The sequence below is a fragment of the Astatotilapia calliptera genome, chromosome 23 (assembly GCF_900246225.1).
Source record: "Astatotilapia calliptera chromosome 23, fAstCal1.2, whole genome shotgun sequence".
Classification (NCBI taxonomy): domain Eukaryota; kingdom Metazoa; phylum Chordata; class Actinopteri; order Cichliformes; family Cichlidae; genus Astatotilapia; species Astatotilapia calliptera.
In genome coordinates this window covers 22,544,627-22,572,258 of record NC_039323.1, presented here as the reverse complement: position 1 = coordinate 22,572,258, position 27,632 = coordinate 22,544,627, and the positions used below count along the sequence as shown (strand labels likewise).

At 42.2% G+C, this 27,632-nt stretch overlaps 3 protein-coding genes across 19 annotated transcripts in view; 2 read left to right on the top strand and 1 right to left on the bottom strand.

Moving 5' to 3' along the window:
* The first annotated feature begins 160 nt into the window (after positions 1–160).
* On the top strand, positions 161–16,307 carry LOC113016247 (oxysterol-binding protein-related protein 11). The gene is made up of 13 exons (XM_026158940.1): positions 161–579; positions 818–886; positions 1,080–1,255; positions 1,606–1,685; positions 4,491–4,676; positions 5,286–5,484; positions 7,041–7,186; positions 7,321–7,461; positions 9,077–9,539; positions 10,916–11,102; positions 11,875–12,057; positions 12,137–12,290; positions 12,651–16,307. The coding sequence occupies exons 1-13, from the start codon at positions 464–466 to the stop codon at positions 12,705–12,707; spliced, it is 2,157 nt and encodes a 718-aa protein (XP_026014725.1). The 5' UTR covers positions 161–463; the 3' UTR covers positions 12,708–16,307.
* A 2,840-nt stretch (positions 16,308–19,147) lies between these two features.
* On the top strand, positions 19,148–23,563 carry LOC113015563 (high-affinity choline transporter 1-like). The gene is made up of 8 exons (XM_026157571.1): positions 19,148–19,513; positions 19,679–19,792; positions 20,059–20,214; positions 20,656–20,804; positions 20,947–21,090; positions 21,765–21,918; positions 22,247–22,461; positions 22,547–23,563. Exons 1-8 carry the CDS (start codon positions 19,330–19,332, stop codon positions 23,069–23,071), a joined length of 1,641 nt encoding a protein of 546 aa, XP_026013356.1. The 5' UTR covers positions 19,148–19,329; the 3' UTR covers positions 23,072–23,563.
* Positions 23,564–24,311: 748 nt separating this feature from the next.
* Positions 24,312–27,632, bottom strand: part of unc80 (unc-80 homolog (C. elegans)) — a 68,444-nt gene continuing 65,123 nt past the window's right edge. For all 17 annotated transcript variants that reach the window (XM_026157881.1, XM_026157884.1, XM_026157890.1 and 14 more), the window contains one exon: positions 24,312–27,199. In XM_026157881.1, coding sequence (XP_026013666.1) covers positions 26,699–27,199 — 501 coding nt within the window. In that variant the 3' untranslated portion in view covers positions 24,312–26,698. The remainder of the gene's footprint in view (positions 27,200–27,632) is intronic.

The window sequence follows — 27,632 nt, the reverse complement described above, 5'->3', positions numbered from 1 at the left end:
TTAGATTGCGGCTTTTTAATCCCCTCAAATTTTTTTTAACCATTTACGCCTCTTTTACGTTTTTTTGTTGTTATTGTTTGTTTTCTTTTTTGGTTGGATGGATTTTTTGTTTATCATAAATGATTATATTTTTACATATCTTATATATCTCAATGCGGAAACGCTCCTGTAAGGTGAGTCACATGACCGTGTCCCCAACCGAAGCCAGTAAATATCAGGCTAGCTAGCAGTCTGTTAGCTACTCCCAGTTCCAGTAGATCAGACCATGTTTTTTCAGCTGTCATCGGCCAGTTGTCAGTCCAGCGTGTGTAGCCTGTTCGGTGGTGCTTTTCGTTAAGCGATGACCTCCCAGTAAGAGAGACTCCGTCCTTTAAAAAAAATCAGCTCTGTAGACTTGGCTGGCTTTACAGGTTAGCTTAGCGCTAGCAAGCTGCGTCCAGAGGAGGTGTCGTTGCTAGTGACTATGCAAGGGGAAACCACGACGATCCGAATCACGGAAAACGAAGGCAAGCTGGATGTATATCCCCAGAACAGGACCCCGAGCTCGGGGAGAGCGAGTGCCAAAAGCTGGCAGTACAGGTTAGTTTGTTCCGCTAGCAGCTAATTTAGTGTTGTCAGGAGCACTTCGTTGACCCGGACAGCACAACAACCTACTCTTTTTCAGTAGTGTTTAAGTGTGTATTTGGTTCTCAGGTATACAAGCTGAGTCAGAGGAATGCTCTGTGATTGAATTGTGTATTTACCTTGCTGTGTTTATGGGCGTGTGCTCACAGCCTGTATCATTTTATGAGTGTCTCCTTTTGCCCCATAATACCAGCGATCACATGGAGAATATTGATGGCTACCTGATGAAATATACCAACCTGGTGACAGGCTGGCAGTACAGGTGAGTTCTGACCCAACTTCATGTGACATAAGTCATCTCAATGAGCATTAAAGACCTTACAGTTTTATAGGGACAAAGTACCTTTGTGTGTGTGTTTATGTGTTTCTAACTTACCAAACAAAAATGTAAGGTGTGACTGTGATAAAAAGTCATATCATGGACAGCAGACTAAGCCAGTGTTGTTTGATTTCAGGTTCTTTGTCTTGAACAACGAGGCGGGCCTGCTTGAGTATTTTGTCAATGAGCAGTCACGGCCACAGAAGCCCCGTGGCATGCTCCCTTTGGCGGGGGCCGTCATTTCCCCGAGTGATGAGGACTCGCATACCTTCACTGTCAATGCCATCAGTGGGGAGCAGTACAAGCTCAGGGGTGAGGATCTGGCAGCCATGAGTGCTCTAAGTTAATTTGGCTTTAGCTGGTGCTTCTGTGCTCCTTCCTGAGCTCTCCACCTTTTATTGATGCCTCCATTCTACTTTTTCTTTTCTTTGTTTTAAAGCTCAGCCTTGCTCTCATTAACTTCCATCTTGTTCCTGCTGTATTGATCTGGATGTTTTTCCATTATCTGCTGCCGGTGATGCAGAAGCACACAGGAATCAATGCTGAGTATGATTACTGTAGAGTTACTGTAACAAGGTTGTGTTCTTCTTCTCCTGTGTGTGTGTGTGTGTGTGTGTGTGTGTGTGTGTGTGTGTGTGTGTGTGTGTGTGTGTGTGTGTCAGCCTCTGATGCCAAAGAGAGGCAGCACTGGGTCAGCAGGCTACAGATCTGCACGCAGCACCACACAGAGGCCATGGGGAAGGTAAGACTGACAGTGCCGAGTGTGTTTATACCTGAAAAGAGGCACATGACCATAATTTGTACCATGGTTGGTTTACACTGGATCATTCTTCTGTCAAGAATATATAGTTTTAAAAATTTATCTTTAAAAGAAGAAGCATAATTAAGATAAAAACAAAAAAGTCAAAAATAAAAATCAGTTGAGGCAGGCTGCCTGTTACACTTTTGTTGGATATAATGACACAGTAGTTCAGTTCAATTCAATTTTGTTTGTGTAGCACCAAATAACCACAACAGTCACCTCAAGGCACTTTATATTGTAAGGTGAAGACTCCACGCTTTTCTTTCCAAGCTCCTTGGACTACGATGACCTGGAAGACTGAGAACCTTCACAGACGTAAAGACTCCACAATAATACAGAGAAAACCCCATATATCAGATGACTGCTTGTTAATAGAGGTATCCTATTAGCCAATCACATGACAGCTGCTCAATGCATTTAGACACATAGAGTATGGTCAGGATGGCCTGCTGAGGTTCAAACTGAGCATCAGCAAGAAGGTGATTTAAGTGATTTTGAATGTTGCTTGGTTTGTTGGTCTACTGATCTGCTGGGATTTTCCCATACAGCCAATTCCTGGGTTTACAGAGAATGATCAGAGAGGGAAAATATCCCGACTGCTTCAGGCTCATAGGAATACAATAGTAACTCAAAACAATCACTTGTTACAAGCAAGGTATGCAGAAGAGCATCTCACCAGCAGCAGAAGACCACATCTGGTTCTTGTCCTGTTGGCAACTGAGGTTGCGGTTCACACATGTTTGCCAAAATTGAACAATAGAAGACTGGAAAAACATTGCCTGATCTGATGAGTCTCAATTTTTGCTGCAACATTTGGTTGCAGCAAAAATTATAACCACAGTGTACTCATCAACTCATGGCTGCTTTGAGAAGATTAACACACGATGTCACAAACTGATTTCTTGAACATAACAATGAGTTCATTGCACTCATTATGTCTGTGGAAATATTCTTATCCTTGAAAGGATGAGTCAAAATCGCCATCAGATTTATGGCTCAGGTAATGGCCGATCTGTGTGTTTCTTACTAAATCTAACCGATTCTAAATTAGAAGGGTCGTGATCGCTGCATGCAGTTTGTAGACGGGCACACCACCATTTTTCTGTAAGGAAACACGTGAAAGCAGAGAGAGAAGTGACAATGTTGTAAGCCCACAGAAGCACCACTAAAGCAACAAGGAAAGAGAAGGAAGTCTGACTGGCATGAAATCGTGCTAAAGTTTGCTTTGTAAGCTCTTATCAGATAATGCGTCTGCAGCTGTGTGAGCAGTTTGTGCAGATATTTGTGTCTGCGAGCAGTGATGACTGTGCAGAAAACACATTTTCATAAGCTCAAAACTCGGTGTGCTTACAAAATAAAAGCTAAAGGCGTATGGCTGCCTTGATGCATGAAGCTTTGTACTTTACCTTCATGTCCAGGATCTTTATCTAGATTTGCATATTAGCATATTTGCAGATTTTTAAAAAAAAAAGAAGTTTATAGTAAAAACCTGGAAAACTCATCCGATGTGAAATGTGCACTCCAGAGACAGCAGCTCAGTCAGTCCTGTCTGTCTTTAAAGGCTTGTAAACCATGAACAGCTATGTTTTACTTCAAAGTCCATCTTTGACATCATTGTCAAAGTCAAAATCATCATTTTTTTTCTGCGCTGATGAGCAGTGACACAATGCTCTTTCATTAGTCTTTTTTGGTTATTGGAGCAGAAAACCCATGCTGCTGCACACCTTTAGGCTCTAAAGGCCCTTAAATGGCTGCTGATCTGTCAATAAATGTGCAGCAGTGAAACAGCCGGACAGTACTTTGGTATTAAAACTGTTAGGGTGTTGTAAAAACTTCCTCAGCAAAATCTATGACTCATGAGTGGATGTGACAGTTTCCTGTTTTCCTTTCACATGTGCCAAAGGAGGCAATCCAACAGAGTTAGAACAGTATCGGTGTTTATGTAAAGAAATATCAGCTTCCAGCCTGTTTGTAAGTGCAGCAAGCAGCAGTATTGATCTGGATATTGATCTCCAGATTGCTGTGCAGCCCGTGGCCCATTTTAATGGTCTGGAGGTGGCCACGTTTAGGAAAAATGAGCAAAGATGTGCAAAAATATAAGAAAAATGTTTTTAAGTGCTATAAACCACAGAGCCTGGGAGCCGGAGCTGGCCTGGTAAAGACGGTGATCCAGGCCCAATGACAGCTTTGAAAAATTAGAAGTTTGGACTTTTAAGTTTTTAAGTTGGTCATAGGGGTCATATGATTGTCTGTTTTCTGTTTTCTTTGTATTATTTCTTTGTGTCTTTATCTTACAGTATGACGCACCTTTAGGCAATTGTTGATTTGACTATATAAATAAAACTGAACCAAAGGTTCGGGCCAGTTTTGGAGATTCAAAAAAAAAAATGGAAAAAAAAACAAACCCAAAAACATAACAGGATTTTTTCCCTTTTACTAAAATAAAATAAAAAGTGTTTTATAAAATAATATACTTTCAGCATGTTTTGTGCTGTTAGTCCGGCATTTAAAAAAAACAACTTTTTGTTTGTTTACGTATGCTTACAAATTGAGGAAACAGTATGGAGTTCAGGGGCCATGAAAAAGCCTGATAAATATCAGTAGTTTACACTGCTTATAAAATGTTTTTGAAAGCTTTTATTTTGAAAAAACAATATGGTAGTGCAATACACCCCGTCTCATTTATAGCTAGAAACACTGCGCTGACCCATAAATGTAATGACTGTGCTGGTCTCCGTTCCTCAGAGTCAGCCTCCGTCAAAGTCCCGGAGTTACTCCACGGCGTCTCAGGGCAGCGGCAGCTCCCCGATGTCCATGCGCCGGCACAGCCAAAACCCCGCCTCTTTGTTTGGCTGGTCGCAGGTCAGAGGCTCGTCGGCCTACTCCAGTAAGAGGTCCCTGCTGCCCGACCACCTGATGGACGCAAGAGAGGTACACTTTGATCTGAAGAAGTCATAACTCACCGATTGGGGGGAACTTTTAGCCAAGACACAAACAGTGGGGGCTAAATCCCAAGGGACGCTAGTTGCGTGCTACATTTTATGATGATTAAAAAGACTGGATGAAGGCGCCGTGTTTGGACAAGATGAGCAGACAGAAAGCAGTGCTGGCACTCACTACAATGTTTCATTAAAGTTTAAACTCGAGGCCAAGTACAAGCAAAAAGTACAAGAAACATTTAGTTCCTACAAGGCACGCAGCGGTGAATGTGAAATATTTAAGAGGCGCTTTAGAGCAGGACTTTAGCTCACTGAGATTTGTTTAGTCATGAGCTTTAGTAGTCTCTCTCTGAGCCAGTTTAATGCTGCAGATTGTCCACAAGGGGGCACTCTCATGTTTATTTAACTTGAGTGGGATACAGCAGGTTTTTGTTCTAATCAGCAAGGTGTAAATATGTTTTTCCCTTGAATTAATCAGAACGTGATAGTTAAACAAAGGCACTGAGTCAAAATCAGCAGAGCTGCCTGCACAGGTAGTTAATCACGGTCCTGTGAGGCTTTGCCCTTATTAAAAATAACCACGACATCCTTGTATTTCCAGATGATGAGCCAAGCCCAGGGTCAGCACAAAGACCTGATGCAGGGCATTGAGGGCCTACCTGCGACTCCTGGCCTTTCCCCCCTGGACCAGGACCTGCTGATGCTCAAGGCCACTTCCATGGCCACCATGAACTGCCTCAATGAGTGCCTGCACATCCTCCACCTGCAGCAGGTGGCCCGACAGAGAAGCTCCCTAGGAGGTACGTGGAGGGATGTGGTGGGTTGTTGTTGTTACCTTTTGTGTTTGTCACAAAAGGTAACAACACGTAAGTTGAACTGTATATGTTAAAGTACCTGGATTACGTTAAGGGTGTGCTAATTAATGATGGTACACTAAAAGCTCAAACTCAGTTTAGTTCATCTGGACCCAGGCTGGCAGTCAGAGAGCTTTTGGCCAGCACGAGTTTCTACAAACAGAATACTTACAAAGGTGGGACGGCTTGTAAAATGATCTGCAAACCTCATAAACCTGCATTTTATTCATAGAACATAGAAACATTTTCTTTCTCAGTTTGCACATTTGACATGGTTTCTATTGCTGTATTGTGTTCAGGCAGCATGGACACGCAACTTTATTTAGTTGAACTCATATAGCACTAAATTCCAACTTTGTCTCAAGGGGCTTTATTTTGTAGTGTAAAGACTCTACAATAGTACACAAACCCCCAACAATCATATGACCCCCTATAAGCAAGCCCTTGGTGACAATGGGAAGGAAACACACCTGTTCAACTTGAAGGAACCTCTGGCCACCTGTCAATTGTAGTTTTGACGTAATTTTGAGTCCCTCGTGGTGCTTTATGGTCAAAATCACCTGCTACTGTGGTACTGAGTCGTCCCAAACACTGTCCCTCTGCACCACCTCCATCTTATCCCTTTATTGACCAACCCTTTATATTTACCAGTAAAATTGACCATGGGTTCAATAAAGGGTTAAATAAATTCTATATAAACTCAAGTTAAATTTTAAGTTCAGTAAATACATGATGTTTGGGAAGTGGGTGTTAAATATTTATGTCTCTACTGGGCACGCAATCCTAAGAACAAATCATAGTCTTGCTCATGCAGTGTCTGCACCCAATCTAGGCGGTTAGTTTGGCCGGACACTGGAATTATTCTGCATTATTGATGGGGTCACCTGTCCCCGTTTGTACCACCTGTCTCGCTGGTAATTGGATCTCAGATGGTTAAATATCCATCCGCAGCACCTCGAGGACAGCTCTGTTTTTAAGCTTCACATTAAAAATCATACAGTAAGGTGAAGGAGAGGAGACTCGCTGATCTTTTGTTAAAATGCCGGAAAACTCGTCCCACTTTTTCCACAGCGGATCTCGTTACTCGATGTATATTTCATCAGGCCGGACTCGCCACAGCAGCCAATCAGATTAAGTCTTCTGACGCACAAGGTGAATTTGAATTAGATCTGTCCGCTGCTATACGTACTTTTAAAGGGGGCGGAGGGGGGGGATGCCATACTGAGAGGGTTTAGCCAATCGGGGTGGGGGATGCTTCCAGAGTATCCTGATACCTGTCTTCACGGAGGAGTTGGGTTACACTCTTTTGGTCGACGGCAGCTCTCTGAGGAGCAGAAGCTCTGCCCGGTCAGCTGCAAGGCGATTGCGGGGCGCCGTGCGGTAAATGGTGGGCCGAGCTTAGCGCTACCTGTGCATGTAGGGGGGCCTCGGTCGGGTGGGAGGGAGGGGTAGGACCATGAGTACCTCTGAACCTGCACCTGTGCACTCCCCGTCCACTGCAGGACCCACCATTGAGTGGCTGGAGCCCAAACTGCCCGACATCCTGAAGAATGGCAGCAGCTCTCTGGGCAGCTTCGCGACAGGTGAGGGCCCGCTGGAGGGGAACCGCTTGGAGCTCAGCAGCCCCGAGTCCTGCAACTTCTCCGGGGTAAGACTGGGAGAGGGGAGAGGTTATCTGTGTCATGCTTGTTGCAGTTTTCTGTTAATGCTCTGTGAGACTGCCTCGTTTTAAAATCAGTCATACAAAAAAACTTTAATTTCTTCCCTCCTCTCTCCTCACAGGAACAGGAAGACATAGATGCAGAGGATGAATTGGAGGACTCCTTTACGGACAAGGAGGAGGACCTGGGTGCCGTGGAGGAGGAACGGAGCGTCATCCTACACCTGCTGTCGCAGCTGAAGCTGGGGATGGACCTCACGCGGGTAGGTCAAGTTCCCATATCAGCAAAAACAATCCCTCTGAGACGCCAGCACGAACGGGTCTTTGATAAGGCTCGCTTGGCTGTAACAGAGGAGGATTTTCCCGGAGCGAGAGGAGTTTCTTGTATCAATAAACACAGAGTTCAAAGCACATTGCGTCACAGTGAGGCGTGAAATGCTGCCAAGATTCCCTTTTGATTGGTTTTGAATGCAATTTCACAGAATTCTGGTAAAGAATAAACCAAAATGAGGAGTTCACACCATGTTCATCTGCAGCTAAATAAGCCATTTTTTAACAGTGTACTGATACACAGTTAAAAGTATGTGGTAAGATTGTTCCACACGTATTTCAGCCTTGACTCAGCAACTGTTACACAGAAACACTGCCTTTCACTTCTTAGGTTGTTTTTTTCTTTTTTCTTTTTTCAAATAAATCCTCCTGTGCTTTTCATGCATCATTATAAAAAAAACAAACCCTGCAAACTTTTCTAATGTAACACAAAAAGATCAACATCATTTACTGCAGTCATTGTGTCCTGATCAGTCCTTATGGTCCAGTAACGGTCAAAGACGCTGATACTGGTGTACTGGTGCTTTGTAACTTAGCTGTTTAACAGAAAATAGAAAGAACTATGGCTTAACACTGACATGTTGGTTATTGCCTGCATCTGTTGTGAAAAAGTATCTGCCACCTTCCTGATTTTTCTTTTTTTGCATATTTGACAGACTTGCATGTTTTAGATCAGACAAATTTTAATATTAGACAAAGATAATCTGAGTAAATACAAAATGTAGCTTTTAAATTCTTTAAATCATTTATTAAGGAACAAAAAAGTAACACAGACCTACCTGGTCCTATGTGGAAAAAGTTATATCCCTATAGTTTGGTCATTTTGCAGATCTAGTGACAAAACATTTGTCCCAGTGAAAAAGCAACATCCAGATGAACAATATTCCTTCCTGGGATGAGAACTGACTTTGACTGACTTTGTTTCTCAGCTGTTTCTTTAGATCGTGGCCTGATGTGTTGCTGCCTGTAGAACAGGAAGGCTGATCAATGAAAATGTAATTGTTAAATGTGAATTTCTGTCTATGCAGACAGCAACAGATATTTGTCACAGTTAAATGCTTATTAAATATCAGCCTGTGATGAGGCTGATATCTAGTAGCACGGTGCTGTATTCGAATTAAAGCCGCCCATGAAAGTAATTGAAGCTGTTTAAAAACCACATTTTGAGGCAGGATAAGGAGTCATGGTTGAAGTAAGCTCCTCATTCTTGGTAATTAGTTGTCAAGGACACGTGCTTAAACACCCTGACCCGAGGCTTACGCTGACACTCTTATCTTTCAGTGTCAGTTTGTTCCCGTAGTTCGATATCCTGCTCTTGAGTTTCTGATTTATCTCATGGGTCCGCTGGCTTACCTCAGCTGGAACTCTAGTAAACACCCCATGATCCGCAGGGTCACGTCCTGTCTACGTCTTTTCACTTCCTCATTGCACTATATTTTTCTGCCTAACCTGAGCTAATTTAGAAGCATCCTCAGACTCAGTTTGTTAATGCAGTATGTTCCAGAAGATGTGATTTAAAATCTCTTCTCTTGTCCATTTTACTTGTAGGTGGTCCTCCCCACCTTCATTCTCGAGAAGCGCTCTCTGCTGGAGATGTACGCAGACTTCATGTCCCATCCGGATCTCTTTGTGACCATCACAGACGGCAGCAGTCCGGAGGACCGCATGGTCCGGTTTGTGGAGTACTACCTCACCTCCTTCCACGAGGGCCGCAAAGGCGCCATTGCCAAAAAACCCTACAACCCCATCATTGGCGAGACCTTCCACTGCTCCTGGAAGGTGCCCAAGAGACCAGACGCCTCCAAGGAGCCTTCACAGGGAAGCCCCGACCCCACTGCTTCCAGCCAGGACTCCTACCAAGTGCGCTTTGTGGCGGAGCAGGTTTCCCATCATCCCCCTGTGTCTGGTTTCTACGCCGAATGCCAGGAGAGGCGGATGTGTGTGAACACACATGTGTGGACCAAGAGCAAGTTCATGGGCATGTCCATTGGGGTATCGATGGTGGGGGAAGGTAAGGCAGCACAATTTTTAAAAAAACTGTGTTCTGCGAGGTTGGCAGCAGGAGTGGAAACACGAGCTGGTTTTACACATAGAGCACATGTAGGAGGCCCGCTCACCAGCAGCGAGTGCAGCGGGGGGTTAGCTCCTCTACACTCTCATTCACACAGGCTTTGCTGAATAAAGAGAGAGTGTAGAGCATTTATTGTCTGATCTGACTTCTCCCCATTTTAATTCTCACCTGCACCTCGATTGGATGTCTAAAAAAGTTCAGGGGCGCGCTGCATTGGAAACATTAGATGTTTTCACACATGAACTCGAGATGGCGTCAGCAGAATCAGGTTGGCTTCTTATCTAAAGTTCTCACTTCTCACGTGTAGCAGAAAGCAAGAGATGGCCCGCCTCAGATGTGTTTTCACTGCTGGAAGTAATCTGTTTGGCTCAGGTGGAGCATGCTGAGTTCTGGCAAGTTACCTGCTCTCTTCTCACGTGCACAATATCATGATGTGTGCTGTGGAGCTGGCAAGTCGCTATCTCACCTCCTCCTCAGACCTCGAGGCCGCAGGGCCAAAAAAGCCTTTCCATACACAGCTGTAACTGACAATAGAAGTGAGGTGCCCCCAACTCCCTTACTCCTCAGTTTGGTTTTAGTTTTATCTTAAAGCCCTCTTATTACCAAAAGCAGCAGTGTAATTAATTTAGGACTAAATTCTGGTGTATCAGGTGTCATAGTTGGTGTACATTCTCATTTGACTATTAATGCATTTCTTAATAAAAGTATTTCTCTCTTGTCCTTGTTAATAAAAATGTAGGACAGGACATGTTTGTACTTTACTGTGTAGGGCCTCAACCACAGAAGCATCTCTGTCATTTCCTCTGTCACCCAGTACAGACAAATAAGGGAAGTGTCGTGGTTGTGCGTCGGTATTGTGCAGAGGCTGTGCACAGCTTTGCAGACTGTCGTCTACATGCCATTGCTGTTTACCGTCACCAGGTGGCAGCATCAAAATTAAGTGGTACAGCCGACCTGTGAGATCCAGCTGCTCTTGATGTTGTTTATCAGTCAACCAGCTGCTGAAAAGAACAAAGTTAAAACCATTTCCATCACCATTTGACCTAAACCTGCCGTCATCCTTGTTGGGCTGCAGGCTCCTTTTGACCATTTCTGCGGTAGGGCTGTTGCAATACTAACATTTCAGACTTGGTTGAGTATTTTCCTGGATATTTCTATCATTATTAATACCACAGGGTGGAAAAAGACAAAAGAAAGATTCGACTGTATTCTTATTTATTGTTGCTGGGTAATACATTACATAGTACACCCCTCATATCTCTTTGTTACAACTGGCAGAAACCTTGTAACTCTTGTTTCTGTATTTATTCTTCCAGGTTGTCTGTATTTGCTGGAGCACGATGAGGAGTACACCTTCACGCTGCCCTGCGCTTATGCTCGCTCCATCCTCACCGTTCCCTGGGTGGAACTTGGCGGCAAAGTCACCATCAACTGCGCCAAGTCGGGTTACTCGGCAGTCATTACTTTCCAGACTAAACCCTTTTATGGAGGCAAATTACACAAGTAAGTCTTAGTTTTTATATCCACAACAAGAAGTAAAAGAAATGTATTTAATGTGGTTGCAATGATTGTCATTATATCAATATATGTGGTTTGAATCGTATCAGATTATGAGCTTGTGTTCCTTTTTGCCCATTGGGATCCATTTTCAGAAAGTTATGTTGTTATGCTGATGATGCTCAATTTTATTTACCACCAAAGTGCAACAACTTCCAAGCAGTTACTGCTTCGTTTCTTGGAAAACAAAAAAGTTTAACTTCAAACTGAAAAGCAGAAAAACCCCCAGAGGTGACCTTATTTGGTCATTGAGACGATGCTTTCATTCATTCAATGAAATGTGCTCTCTAAATGAACCGAACTTGACTATGTGACCAGGTGAACTACTAGCAATACTATGACAGTATTCAATTTAATTCAGTTTTATTTATATAGCACCAAATCACAACAACAGTTCCCTCAAGGAGCTTTATGTTGTAAGGTAAGGATCCTACGGTAATACAAAGAAAACAGATAATCCTATAACCCCATGACCAAGCGTTTTGGCAACAGTGGGAAGGAAAAACTCCCTTTTAACATTCAGAAACCTCCAGCAGAACCAGACTCTGGGAGGGTCGGCCATCTGATGCGACTAGTTGGGGATGTTGGCAGTAAGACGAGTTTTTGATTGCCAGTTCTGCAGCTCTTTAAAATAAGTGTCCAAGATGGGCGTTTATATCTAAACAAATCCTCAAAATTGCATGTTTGTATTAATTCGGTCCTCCTACCACACGTTTAGGGTAACAGCAGAGGTGAAGCACAACTCCACCAATGCAGTGGTGTGCCGCGTACAGGGCGAGTGGAACGGCGTCTTGGAGTTCAGCTTCACTAACGGAGAGACGAGGGTGGTCGACGTCACCAGGCTGCCTGTGACGAAGAAGCACGTGCGGCCAGTAGAGAAGCAAGGACCGACTGAATCCAGGTCAGATGAAATTGAAGTTGAAGGAGCGAACTTGCAGTGTATTTAATAGCGTTTGCTGAAACATTTCGATCCTTTGCAGGCGCCTGTGGCAGCACGTGACCGAGGCTTTACGGCAGAAAGACGTCGAGAAAGCCACTGAGCATAAGACGGTCCTCGAGGAGAGGCAGCGGACAGAAGAGAGGCACCGTGTCGAGACAGAAACCCCCTGGAGGACCCGATACTTTGACAGAGAGGTGAGCAGTGGTGATTTATTAGGTTTCTGCTGATACAGCAGCTGGTATTTACTGCATAGGAAGTCATATTGAATCATATAACTGCCACATTGAAGATCTTACAACTTATATACACAAAATATTTGAATTGCATGAGTTAAAAAAAAAAAAAAAAAAAAAACTTCTCAGAGGAGTTTCCACACATTAGTTTGATGCCCATTGTTTGGCAAAAATGTTGAAATCAAATACTTTGCAGCCTCAACTTAACAGTCTGGTGTTTTGTCTAACTTTATCAGGGTAAACAATTATGCTATCTCACTGCAGACGCTTCATTATCACTGATACGTGATGCCACACTGACTCTCGTCTCTCCTCCTGCAGGGTGAAGGTTGGGTTTATCACAAGCCACTTTGGAAAAACTCTACATTCAAATCCTAGTTTCTTCAGCCCTCTCCTATCTTGGATGTTGATATTGTAGATTCAGGAGTGTGTGTGTGTGTGTGTGTTTGTGAGTGTGCCGGAGTGTGTCTGCGTGCACACACGCATGTGGCCGTTGGTTATGAAATGACAAGCATGACCTGCACTGACGTACAGACGAATGCGACGCTGAGGGGGGAGAAGGACCGAGACGGCATGACCGAAGGTGTTCTCGAATCTCTCACATGATGTTCAGGAAGAGTACAAGTTTTTGTACTGCAGATTAGGGTTTTTTTTTTTTTTAAATAATCTAATGTCAATGAAAACATATTCTTGTACAGGTAATGGTACTCTATTTACACAGCCTTAAGATGATCTGATGAATGATACTCTGTTTGGACTCGGATGATCCGCCTGGATATGGTTTCTTCTTCTTCTCCTCTTTTTAAACTGTGGTCTCACCTGAGGATAAAGGGACTTTTGGTGAATATCTTCTTTAAATAGGAAAGAAAATCCCCAAGTAACTGGAGAATACATCTCATAAAGCTGAATCTGTGTATTTGAGCTGATAAAACAGAAGTCATTCCCTCTGTCACTGGATGTATTTACTTACTCGTGGTGTTTTGATCTGAGCAGTACAGAAACATTTAGTGGATGCCTCCCAGAGTAATTATTAAACGGGGCAATTTCCCAGAGTATATACATAAAATAGCACATTGAGCAGTGCTTACAGAAATTTACGTACTTTAAAATGACAGATTTAAAGAAAAGTACTAAAAATTAAAAAATAACAGCATCTGAATACTGAACACTGAATTCACTCACTGTTTACTGTAGACTGCACTGCGTTTAATGTGTTTACTCTCATTTTATACATTTATTTATCTTGTCACTCTGAAGGAAAGGCCCCAGTCATATAGGCCTAGAGACAGGTTGGCAACCTGATGGCAACCACCAGTTGGTAGGTGGTGCTGGCAGTTGCAAAGAAGGTGCACTAGAACTGCTTTAGTTTCTAACATGTTGCTTATAGTTTGCTTGGAAGACACCAACTTGTCTGCAAACACTTTGCAATGGCTCTCTGAGCAGTAGTGAAACTATGAAGAGTGCAAAACAAGCCTGTAATAGAGACCGCTCACCCTCAAGGTGGAAGTTGAGTCCTTTAAAACATGTTTTCAGTAATAAGGCGTACTTTTACTTTGAATTTGAACGGTGTCTATTTCCGGTTTGCATCACATTCTCAATTCGTAGTTTCACTCAGAGAGTAGTTGGGAGACTGTTTGGATAACACCCAACGTTTCTTTGCACCAACTACTCACGACCTTTCACCGAAGCAATAACAAAGAGGTTATTGGTGCAGCACCCTATATCGCTTTGCGATCAGTTTTACCTTGCAACTGCTGGGAACCACTCCCCAAGCAGTTTGGAAATATGCCCCCCTCCCCCAGTGACGAGAGGTTGCCTGGGGTTTCCAGGTGTGCGTAAGAAGCCTAAGATGTCCTTGGTGGCATCACTATGACTCTATTAGGGTTTTTTTTTGGGGGGGGGGGGTTTAAATCATAAAAATTTAGTTCAAGCTCCCCTTTAAGCTGTAAGCAGATCTATCTTAGGGTTTGGTGATGGGTAAAATTCTCCAACAGTTCCAAATAGTTACCGTGTCCAGTAGTGGGTGCTGTGTTTGTGCAACATTTCCTCAGTAATGCATTGTGCCACGAGGTTTCCTTAACATCAACCGTACATTTCCAGAGGGGTGTACAACAAAGCAAGTTCAACAACCTAAAAACACGTTCACAGATCATCTGTTGTACTAATCAACTTTGTTAACCTTCGAACGTTATTGGATTTCATGACTTAAATAATCTGATATATTGGTTAGTTTTTCTTGAGATTTCCCTAATGTTTATGTATGATTGTTTATTAGCCGTTACTAAGGGCATTGCAGTTCAAAAATAATCTTGTTTTATTGTCACAAGTAATGGATTACTCTGTTACAGTCTGCTTGGATCAGTTGGTTATTGTTTGTGGCTTCCAATACGTTGCCAGCGGGAAGTTGCAGAGTGCCCTCTGGTGGACACACAACATCAACCCCTGGCAAGGCTGAAGGGTGTTTCTCTCATTTCTTTCTTCCCTACTTTATCACGTTTTCATTTTAACAGTTATTAATGGCAACAGATTAGCACATCGCTGACATTAGCTAATAGCTGAGATGAGCCAATAGCTAAGATTAGCGCTGCTCTGAAAATAACCTGCTCCACACCAGGTTGTTTGGCATAAGTTGCCATGGTGATTTATCCAGTTTGAAACCCCCCCCCCCCCCCCCCCCCCCCCCCGCACACACACACCTTTGTGATGCTGAAGACTTTGACTTTAGGCTAAACTTAGCTTGTTATCCTTTCATCTTGCTTCATAGTACACCCCTCAGGTCTGTACAGCAGAAGGAGGCACCACCTTGTGGCACTATTCAGCAATTGCACTTTACAAGCTAAATAATTCTCAAGAAGACAGACCACTAAAAGAACAAAACTTGCACATTGACACTCCCCATTGTAAGTGCTTAGTAGTGCATTCGTGAGCAACTATGATGCAGAGTTTTAGGTAAGTAGGTCAGACCAAAAAACGGTGTTTTAAAAGAGCTAAATGAGCATGTAACCAGCCAACACGTACACTGAATTTAACGCCAAGTTTAGTCAGTGTACGCCCTTGTTGATGATCACTATAAATTCCTTTAGAAACACAAAAAGTTTCCTTTCAAAGCTTCAGCTCTCAATTTAATGCTGAATGCTAATATTGATGTGGGTTTCGTTTTTGTTTGTTTTTTTTTGACAAGTTCACGTTGCTGGAACAGCATGTTGTAGACTGAAAATTAGCAAATTTTATTAAATAATTAAATGATTCAGTCGCAGGTGAATGCTTCTTAAAAGGACAAAAAAAATGCTATGCCACTCTTCATGTCTTTTGCCTTTTTTCTTTGTGGTTTTGCAGTGTTTGGAAAAGTCCTGCAGCATGATTGCAAACTCACTTAAATTTCCTAATGTCTGTTGTGAAAGCTTTTAACCAAATTTGCTTCCTTTTGTAATGTAAATAAATATTTTCTTTAAATGTGTGTCCATCCCCGAGCTTGCCCTTCTTATTTCTGGAGTCACTTTGAGTACTTCATGTTCAATCAGTGTTTGTTTTCCTCTTTGATTCCACTCTACCGTGCTGTGATGTATACATGATATCCTGTATGTATCGCCTCCCTGCTAAAGCAACACGTTCTGAGAGCAGAAAGCCACCCTGCCATTGATAAGCTACCCCCTTCAAATCTCGGTGCCTTATGTAAACTCTTCATGTGCGTGTGCCATCCAGCAAGGAGCACGGCACTCATCACCTACTTATCTGACCAATGCAATGATGTATGTATTGTTAACGTGTGTTTGATTTCTTTTTCTTTTTTCTTTTTTTTTTTTAAATCAATGCTTGACGTCGAGACTTCGACTGAGCACTTTTACTAACGGTTTTGACATCCTCCTAGTTTTTGGATTCTGCTGGTTGTCTTGCAGGTCTCTGAAATGCACTGAAGGAAACCTGGTATGGGGAAAAATGGATGTGTGAGATAATCTAATAAATGGTGTATCACTTGTATGCTGTGTCTGGTTCCTCTACTCATCAGCATTATTATTTATGTGAAAAAGGCTGATTTTAAGACATATTGGAAGCTACACCTGCACAACTCCAGAGTAGTTTCCCTTTTAACAAATGCCCAGTACTATGCTGTGAAATCAAGTCTAGGAACTCATCAGCTTAGCCTTTGGCTTGGAGTTTCAACTCTACTCAGGACATCAACTTAAAGGGAGCTCTATTACACTCATATCCAGCTCCATTGTTGGACTCTACTAGAGTGGCTTTGCATGATTAACTGTTCAAAATAATCCATATTTATCACATTCATGGCCTTTATGCAGCCCGTCAGTTGATCCTGCCTGAAACGAGCTGTTCTTTCTCCCTTTAAGCCAACTGTTTTGTGATTGGCTGCCCCTCATAAGCAGAAGGTTTGATAGCACATGGGTGGAGCTTCTGTACCCACAGCCAGAGCTGTGAGCCTGGTATGACCATATCTTCTGTCATTAATCATATATTTTCTAAATCTGTGCCATCACAGTAGTTAAAAAATCTGAGGTTTTGATTACACTGACACTGACCTCATTATTTGAAACTCTCGCTATGTTAAATATAACATCCACCATTATAACTGTACATATATGCACTCCTGTGAAAAGCTAACTCCACCCTCTCTGCTTCCATAGATGGTGAGTAGCTGAACAAACGCACTTGATTAACTGATTGTCAGCCAGCATGAGCACCTCTGTAAAAGCAGTCTTTCCAGTAGTGAACGTCCCAGTAAATTCACCCCAAAGTAAGACCATGTTCAGAGAAACTACAAAACTTCCAAGAGCTACAGCTGAGACTCTACAGGCCTCAGTTAGCGTGTTAAAGTTCAATGCAGCGCAATTAAAAAACGATTGATTAATTGAACAAGTATGGCTTATTTGGAAGAGTTGTCAGAAGACAGACTCTAAAAAGATAAATGTTATATTTTAGTTTGCTGATATTGCCCTGCTGCCCACGGGGTTCTAGGTCTTAACACTCGCTTGCTCAGACTTTGACTAAAGCCCATTTTGGCAGGATATTGTGTAGAATCTATGACGACGCTAGCCCTGAGTGAAAGAGAGACAGCTGACCTTGAACTCAGGCACAAGAAGTCAGGTATTTCAATAAAATACAGAGTCCCCCACAAGGAAACCCACTGTGATGGAGCTCTGTGAAGAGCCGACACAGCTTCTTTACCCTGTGAGATTCAGCAAGGTGCAGCAGGATTTGCAGGTCTGTTTATTCAGATTATTCCATCATAATCATACCATTAATGCGCACTATTTGCAAATCAGTTTATTTTTTCTGTTTATTAATCATTAAAAACACGTTAATTTTAGCACATGTATGATCTGCATGACCTGCAGTGTCTTTGCTTCTTGCTGACGCAGTGTGTATCAAGTCATCAGGGTTCTTATCGAAGCATAAAGTTTTTTGTTTCTCAAATAGCAACTGTGTTGCACAAACGAGAGCCAGAGGATGGTGAAACACGCGAGTCATACATGAGGACGAGGCAACTATCTCAGCAGAAGAATGCCAAGGACACTTGAGAGATATGCCGGTAATAAAAGACTTTTACAAAAAGTTCACAGTGTGAAGTGTGTGGCAGACTAACAAAACAACTTCAGAGTTTAGTTGCACATTTTTTCCCACAGTTTGCAGTAAACAAATATTATTTAAGGGGATTCTGTTATTCTTCTTTTTAATCTCTGTTGTTTTGGTCTTGAATTAACTCGAGCCGCTTTGTGTGAAAACTTGGATTTTTGACTCACTCAGAAGTAACTCGAAGTTTTGAGTTGTGTAACTAAATTGATGATAACTCAAATTGTCAACTGTCAACCCTCTGAAAGTTTTTCGTATTTATTTATTTACTGTAAGTGCTGGAAACAAGCATTCATAGCTTTAGGTATGGTTCACAGTTTAAAATAATCCTCATTTATCTTATTCTGGGCCTTCATTCTCTATAACAAGCAGTTTAATCCTCTCCCTTCAAGCTAATCTTCTTCTGATTGGCTGCCCTTCCCAAGCTTTGTTGTTCCTGCTGGCATCTTTGGCACTGGTGCTCCCCGTCAACAGACAACAGCAAAATCTTCATGATTCCTTCCACCTTGATGAGAATCCCAGCCCGGGACACACTGAGGCATCCCCACAGCATAATACTCCCACCACCATGCTTCACTCTGGGGACAATGTTCTTTGGGTTGTACACCTCTGCCTTCATTCTCCAAACACAAGCAGTGTCTCTGTGGCCTAACAGCTCTAGCTTTGTCTCATGTGCCGATGTGCTTCCAGTATGCATCATAATCGGGTTGTCCTTAGCATATTTCAGTCTGGCCTGAATGTGTTTCTTCTGCAGAAGTGGTGTTTTTCTCAGTCTGTGCAGGGTTCTAGTGATTTTCCTACAATTCCTGACTTGGACAAGTCATTCACAAGTGTCTTGGTAATTGTTCTGAGATCTTTAGACACATCTCTCACTAGTTTTCTTTCCAGTCTTTGAAATCTTTTGCTTCTTACCTCTGTTTGTTCTCAGTGGTTCTCAACGAGTTTCTTTATAACTATGTATATCCATCTCCTGCTTTGTGAAGATCAACAATTCCTGTTCTCAAGTCTAAACTGATTTCTTTTGTTTTTAACATGATGCTTTGAGCAGTCATAGCTTAAACCCTTGCTGAAGTTTTCATACTGTGAAGATAATCTTTACAAGCTTAGAGCATTACAAAGCACATCCTTGGACAGCAGTGGTGCAGATGTGTGTACGCGGGGGGTGGGTGTGTGTGTGTGTGTGTGTGGGTGGTTGGGATGGGGGGGTCTGATACAGTCTGATACAGCTACACAGTGTGAAGAAGGTCATCAGTCTGACCCTCCCTGTGGTGAGCAGCGAGCTTCCTTTACTCTCCTCTCCCTGCGTCTCACTCAGGGCCTCCGTCACGGCTGAAGAGCAGCTTCTATTGCTTCTATAACCACCAGGAAAAGTCTCAGCAGCTCCAACTTATCATTATTATCATTTTAATTCACGATGGCTCTCCATATATCTGGTCTAATAACGATGGTCATCTTTTATTTGTTGGTGCTGGGGATTGGGATCTGGGCTTTTTTGAAATCTAAGAAGATGGAGAAAAATTCAGCTGGTGGACAGGTGGAAGTTTCTTTTTTGGCTAATCGGAGGGTCACCTTGGCAGTGGGCGTCTTCACCATGACAGGTGAGTTCACGTAGAAGTGTGTGATCAGTAATTTGGTGCTAACTTCAAACACATTTTGCTTTGTTTTTTTTTAATGAAACAATATCTGTTTGCTTTTATAAAAGTAGTAACTTGTACCATGAATGTGAGACTTGTGTGTGCTCTGTCTTGTATGATCGGCTGCAGCTACTTGGGTTGGAGGTGCCTTTATCATTGGAGTTGCAGAGACTGTTTATGACCCCACAAAGGGGTTCATCTGGGCTCTCATTCCTCTACAAATATCAGTTTCATTCATCATCGGTAAGAACCTCTTACAGAGGAGTATTTACCTCCAAAAATATGCCTAAAATGGGCTATTTTCTTCAAAATAAGATCCACTCATACAGGATATGTCCTTATCTTCTATCATTACTTAAGATTTTTTTCTTAACTGTCCCCTTCTCTTAAAGGCAAATTTTGAATACCTTGACATTCCTCAGCGATCACTAAACTCTTAACCACAAGAATCGAACATAACCTGAAATCTAATTTCGGCACTGCTTTGATTGTTGTCTCTTTTGCTAAAGGTGGTCTGTTCTTCGCAAAGCCGATGCGGGATAAAAATTACATCACCATGATGGATCCCTTTCAGAGGAAGTATGGGACAACACTGACCGGGCTTCTCGCCATCATCCCTTTCATAAGTGAAGTCATGTGGGTTCCTGTCACGCTGATTTCCTTGGGTAATATAAACACACAAACACTTCCTTTCAGAAGTGTTGCCTAAAGGTGCTTTTTGTAGTTACCCTGCAGAATTTAGCCAAACATTTTCACAACCAGGGGGCAGCATTTTACCAGTTACCTCTAAACTTCATATTTTAAATACGGTTATATCCTCATAAGGATTTGCCCACTTAAAGAGCGTATTCACCAGTAACACTGGCTCGCCTGCAACATCTAGTGGTCCAAACTGGTATTACACAAACTACAGCATTCAACTTTAGTTGCCGTCTCTTCAATACAACACACAGGTGTTCTGTTTTTTTTTTTAACTCTTATTTTGTTATTTTTTGGAAGGTTTTAAAACTTCTAATTGCCTGTATTTGCCATGAGTATCTTTAAATATTTATAATGGTCAACATGATTTTCAGAGGTATCGATTATGTGTGTTTTTCTCCCAACAGGAGTCACACTTTCCGTCTTTTCCGATCTGCCCTTAAGTCTCTGCATCTGGATCTCTGCTGCGGTGGCCATCGTCTACACAGTTCTTGGAGGTCTCTATTCAGTTGCTTTTACTGATGTCATCCAGTTATCACAGGTGTTTTGTAGCTTGGTGAGTTTAATGTGACAACACATAAACAAGACTGCTTTTCCAACACGCCAGAGGTAAAAGTTATCTCTCGCAAGAAAGAGTGCACGTTACAGTTGAAGCAGATTCGTTTCTCAAAAGCTTTACTCTGTTTTTTTTTTTCCAGTGGTTGTGTGCTCCCTTCGTTCTGGCGAGTGATGTCTACACCGACCTCCGTCAAACGGCTTTCAACCACACATTTCAGGCGCCCTGGCTCGGCCACCTTGAGCCTGATGACGTGTGGATATGGATCGATAATTTTCTCGCAATGGTGAGATGACATAACAGTAAAATGTTTCTAATGATTTAATAAGATCTGAAGTCCTTGAAACCTTATATTAAAACAAAAACATTGTATATAAAAGATTATATCAAATAAAGTGTAAAGTTGATATGTCGCTAATAAACAAATTGAACAAAAAGGCTGAAAAAATAAGAGGTACAATAAAAAAGAAACAGCGGGAGGAACATTAGGTTAACTGGCAAGAAGTAAGTAATGTGATTGGGTATAAAAAAGTCTCGTTAGGCAGAGTTTCTCAGAAGTAAAGATGGGCAGAGGTTCACCAATTTCCAAAAACCTGTCTACAGATTTCAGAACAATTTCAGAAAAATTTTACTCACGTAAAATTATGAAAACTTTAAATCTCTCCTCATTTACAGTGCATAATATCATCAAAGGAATCAGAAAATTTGGAGGAATCTCTGTGCGCAAGGACAAAGCTGAAAATCAATACTTGCCCTCAGGCATTTTGAGACATCTACATCATGAGTGTGATTTGCTTTTAAACTCTTGGCCCTGTATATGTTTTTATTTGTTAAAAACAAACTGTGAGCAATAAGTTCTTATGCTGGTAATTACTAAAACACAAGAAAATCTCTCGGTTTTAAAAAAAGTAGCTTAAAAAAATGAACATAGTAGATTGTGGGCTTGCTCTTTGTTTTCAGAGTGTTGGAAATTTGGCGTTTCAGGACTTCTATCAGAGGACACTCTCCTCCAGCTCCACGGCCACGGCCAGAATGATTTGTTTCATAGCGGCAGGTGTGGTCATTGTTCTGGGAATTCCACCTGTGCTGATCGGAGCTGTTGCAGCATCAACAGGTACACCTGACGTCTTCTTTCTTCCGGCTAAACCCTTTAGTTGTCCCCACAGCGGATCATCTGCCTCCATTTCACCCTTTTCCCTCTGCACATCATTTACTAAAAAAAATTCAAACACTACACATAAAACTTAACTAATATTCTTTTTACTCATCCAAATAGTTTTCATAGATTTTATTTTGAATTTATATTTTATCTGGCAAAAAGGGGCTTCCATACACGATGAGCCTTCAGCAGAATGATTCAGATGATCCAGAGATCAGAAAGGAGCAGGAGGACTCATATTTCAGTAACTTTAAACATTATAATGTTTCCTCTTATGCTTCAGACTGGAACCTGACCTCTTATGGCTCACCTTCACCCTATGAGCGAGGAGAGGCTGCCATGGCGTTGCCCATTATCCTTTTGCATCTTACCCCCACCGCTGTTTTCGTTGTCGCCATGGGAGCCATCGCCGGCGCTGCCATGTCATCCACTGACTCGTGCCTGCTGGCGGCAACCTCCATCTTCACCACCAACATCTACACCCTCGTTAGGCATCAGGTAGGAACAAAGTCGGTCAGAATGCGGAGTTCTTAAAAGTTTGTGTTGATATTTTGGGAAAAATGAGCTTTGGTGTTCTGTTTAGGTATCAGAGAAAGAGCTGCAGTGGGTGATCCGCCTCTCCATAGTGGTCGTAGGGACTGTAGGAACCTCACTCACCTACCTGGACAGCAGAACGTTGGCCTTCTGGATCCTCAGCTCTGACTTGACCTACACCGTCATGCTCCCCCAGCTGATCTGCATCCTCTTCGTCGGATCATCCAATGCCTACGGGGCTGTGGCAGGTTACGTTGTTGCCTTTGTGATGAGAGTGCTGTGTGGCGAGCCGGTGTTCAACCTTCCCGCCATCCTGCGTTTCCCTGGCTGCTCTCTGGAGGATGGTGTTTATGTGCAGCGCTGGCCTTTCAAGACCACTTGCATGCTGTCCTCTCTGGTCACCATCCTGGTATTTTCTTATGCGACATCGCTCTTGTTCAACAAGGGGATCCTCCCAGAGAGGTGGGACCTGTTCAGGGTGAAGACTCAAGAAGAAACAGCACCAGCAGATGGCGCCAGACTCGGTGAAAATGATAAACATGCATCTGAACCGATGTTGGACACAAGATGCTAAGTTTATCTTTTTTTCCTACATTTTCAAGTCTTCAGCACTTCTGCTATATTAAATGATGCACATTGGTAATGGCAATGTTGCCTGATTTCTGGATTACTTTTGTTGTTATGCAAAATAAAATGAACAAATGCCTTTTACTTCACAGCTAGTTAAACATTATGTTTACAATTACCTTGAGTCAGAAAACAATTAATTCCCACCAAGCTGCTTAGAGCACATTTTACATGGTTTTTTTTTTAATCATTATTTAAGAGAAATATCTGCTCTGCTGTAACAGCAGCATATTTGTGTATATCACTATTTGTGTGGGTAACTCCGTATAACAACCACTGCTAATAATGAACTGATTGTTAGTTAAACTTGAGTAAATAGCTATTTTACTGTTGACATTTCAATAATAAATATGTCGTACTAATCAGTGGGCATGTTATACTTTAAATCTGTTTATGTCATTAAGTTGTGCAATATAAAATTCCATACTGTGAAAAAGTTTGCCCCCTCTCTGATTCCTCATTTTTTGCACATTTCTCACGCTTATGCTATAAATTTTAATATCAGAGAGGTTAACCAAGTAAATTCAAAGTGCACTTTTTAAATGATTGCATTTGTTAAGGGAAAAATACAATGACCCTGAGAGGTTAAACACACTGGAACTTAAAAAAAATGACAACAGTAAACCACAATAGAAGTAGAAAAAAACTCAGCAAAAGTCGAATAAAACACGAAGGAAGTAGAAAAATAGAAGAAAATATCACAAAACGTAATGGATGTGTTTTTGGGGACACAATAATGTGACGGACCAGCTACGGAAGTGACAGGAACCAAAAACAAGTGTAGGCTTACAGTGACACAGGCTTAGAAGAAGCAGAGGATTCATTGATGTTGTGAGGAATAAAAAGATGAACATAAAGTGTTTTAAACATATGATTAATATAATAGTGTCAGTACGTTTTCCATTAGCTGTTCATTGTTAGCTCGTCTGTCACGTTATTGTCTCCCCAAAAACACACCCATTGTGTTCTTGATTTTTTTAAAGTTTTTGCAGCATTTTTATATTATATATGCTTTTATTTTCTTATGTCGCAGTGTGTTTGACCTCTCAGAGCTACTGTAAAAAAAAAGAAGAAAGAAACCTGACCCTATTTAAAAAAGTTGTCAGTCATCTTGCTGAGCTATTTTCAAAGCAAGAACTGAAAATGACAGAAACCTCCATTTAAAAAACCCCCAGACAAAGCTGAAAAACAGTGTAAACAATATCCATTTATTTAGATATTTAGGAAATATTCTGATATAGTGAAGCTTTATTATTTAATCTTTGCACAAAGAAGACATCATTCGACACAGACATGTTACATTTAAAGGGAGTGACAAACCCAGCGACCCTCAACAATAAATATGCCGATGCGTCTTTACACTCTAGGCTTGGTGTGATATGCATTTAGAAACATCAAATGAAGAATTTGCAGAGCTGCGTGGATTTAGACGACACAACGACAACCCCCTTTAAGAAATGCATCATTCCCTCTGCGTAACTTGAGTCTCTGCGTAACCAAAATGATTACATAATTTTTCACAAATCATGACACAGAAAAAAGAAAGACAAGCAGCCAACAATAAAACACTCACAGTGCACTGGTGTGAGTTATGGCACAAAGTTTTGTCTTCTGTGACCTGACAGCACACAGAGAGGTTTGAGTGTGGAGGCCACAGCAAGCAGCTGAGTGTCACGAACACGGCAGACAGAAAACAACCTGACGTTACTGCGGGACTGTTTCAGTGGATACTCCTGGAGGTATGAGGTTCTCAGTGGACTAAATAAACCGATGTATGCAGACGTCTCTGTTAAGGCATGAAATGAGAAACGAGGTAACGTCTATCTACTGCATCGTCACAGTTGCAATAAAGATAAGAGACATCCCGTCCCCACTGCTCTGAATAGAAGACATCACAGACACAAACAGAACAGCATGACGAACACCAGGACAAGTGTCTCTGTAAATATTATATGCCTTTTTCTTACATATATAACTGCTATGTAAAGATACAGTCTTTGGTCCCAAATAAAATATTGTGCACAACATACACTTTAGAGTTAGAGCTGAACTCAATGAGACAATGGTAGGACATTATGACTGCATGATGATGGCGATAGCACAACCGGTGTTGGTTTATTTATCTACCGGTGAAGCCGCAATCTACTGCCTTCTTCCTAAAACTAACAAACAGATAAAACACATTCAAATGTAGTGTCTCTACATTTAAAAGGGGAATTGGTTGGTTTTTTGCTGTGTTTCCACAGCCAGGCCCCAAAGATGAAGCCTGGGATGACAGAGGCTGTGGGAGGGTCTACCATACAAAGTTCCTGATTGGTCACCATGATTTTCTCTCCAGTTATGGTGCACACTGTGGTCCGTGCCATAGTCTCTCCTATTCCTGCAGCCGTTACAACCCTTGCAATCCCTCCCATCTCTGCAACCCTCACAATTCCTACAACCCCTAATATCCCTGCTACCAATTTCTGCAATCTGTTCCATTCCTCCAACTACTGCAACCCCAGTAATCTCTCACATCCATGTAACTCTGTCAATCTGTGCAACTGTGGATTTTTTCTCTCCTTTTAAATGTGAAAATACGAGGTGCATATACATGAACACAAAGGTCGCAACTACTTCATAAGCTGCTGTGAGACTGTGCTGTAATACAGGGAGCACGATTAGACGGCGCAACATCTTCTCACATGAAAAAGTCATGTGACCATGTTTACAGTTTAGCGTTAGCCTTTCAGATTGCATCCACGCTAAAACCACAAAAAGTCAAAATTGTGTTGAATTTGTTTCGGTTATCCTGTTGAGCGTCTCTGATTTATCCTAAACTTTTATTTTTTAGCAGAGTTGATGGAAAAGTTTTTATCCACATCAAGATGTTTACTTTACAAACATCATCACTTAACAAAGCACTGGACATGATGGAGTTTTAGCTGGAAACACGTGTATTCGACTTTATGAACATTTTGAAGTGCAAATGACAGAAAAAAAACATCTCTTTCTAAAATATAAAATCTCATAGACTTCTGGATTACAACATGTCATACTCCACTTCTATGTGATTAAAATACATATGCTGTGTTATATATTTATTCCCTTTACTCCATTTCAAATAAAGGTGCTAAGATAAGTCACTCACTTTATCTTTAGAATGGCTCTTTATAACGTTTATACAAATCTGCACCACATCACATGTTATATCATCTCCTTTTTCAATATAGACATATTTTCTATTTTAAATAGTCATTACTGAGTTAAATAATCCTTTCTCTTATCTTAAATAGGTATTTGATATCATTGCTGAAAAAACATTTCTGCTCTTGATGAGGACCAGAGATGAGACCTTATGTCGATTGCTGCTGTAACATACATTCAGCCCTCAGTCTGAGGACAGAGAAGATAAGAGAGTGACTCTGATTTGTCATATTTCAGACAGAGGAAGGAGTTTTCTTCATTTAGGAGACGTAAAGTCAAAACAGTCCTGTCCTTTCAAACTGTTTAAGACTTTCAGTAAAACCAAAAACTTTACTTTTTGTGTTTTATAGAGCATCTGGATAGAAAAAACATCCATCCGTCACCTCTCTCACACGTGGGACTCATCCAGGTCCAGGTCGACGGGTGAGAGGGGGAGGGGAGAGCGGCGGGGCGACCGGCGGGGGGGAGGAGGGGACAGCAGCGGGGTGAGAAGCGGGTTCTCGGTGCCGTCGTCCTCGCTGAGGTGCAGCAGGGTGTCGCTGCGCGGCAGCAGGGCGGTTGTGTCCTCGTCCCCGGGGCTCTCTCTGATCCTAGAAGGCCCCGGGGGTGGTGGAGGAGGAGGAGCAGCAGCAAGATGAGTTGGTGGTAATGGAGGTGGCGGCGGTGGACCCGGAGCGGGTGCTGTGCTCAGCACTGGGAGTGGCGGTGGAAGAGGAGAGGAGGTGCGGGACAAAGGGAGAGGGGAGCAGGTTCTGGAGAGGGGGAGAGGGGAGCAGGTTCGGGATGGGGGTGTTGGAGTGGAAGGCCGGGAGATGGATGGGGGAGGGGAGAGGCTGCTGCGTAGCCCCCACTGCTCTCTCTTCTCCTTGCTGCTTAATGCTTGAGGGACCTGTGTGGGAATACACCTGCTCCTGTAGTTTAGCTTTTAAAGGGCTACTTCACACATAAATGACATAAAATTATATTTTTATCTCCTTAAAATTAGAGGAATAGCTGCAGATGGTCATCATTCTGGTTTGAAGGCCGTAAAGGCGTGCCACAGGGCTCAATACTAGGTCCACTCACTGGCCACTTTGTTAGGTACAGTTGTTCAACTACTTGCTAGCACAAATATCTAATCGATCAACCCTTTATATTTAGGCATGTACACATCGTGAAGACGACTTGCTGAAGTTGAAACTGAGCATCAGAATGAGGAAGAAAGGTGATTTAAATGACTTTGAATGTGGCATGTTGTTGCTGGTCTGAGCGTTTCAGAAACTGCTAAGATTTTTCGTAAACAACCATCTCTGGAGTTTTACAGGGGATGAGCTGAAAAACAG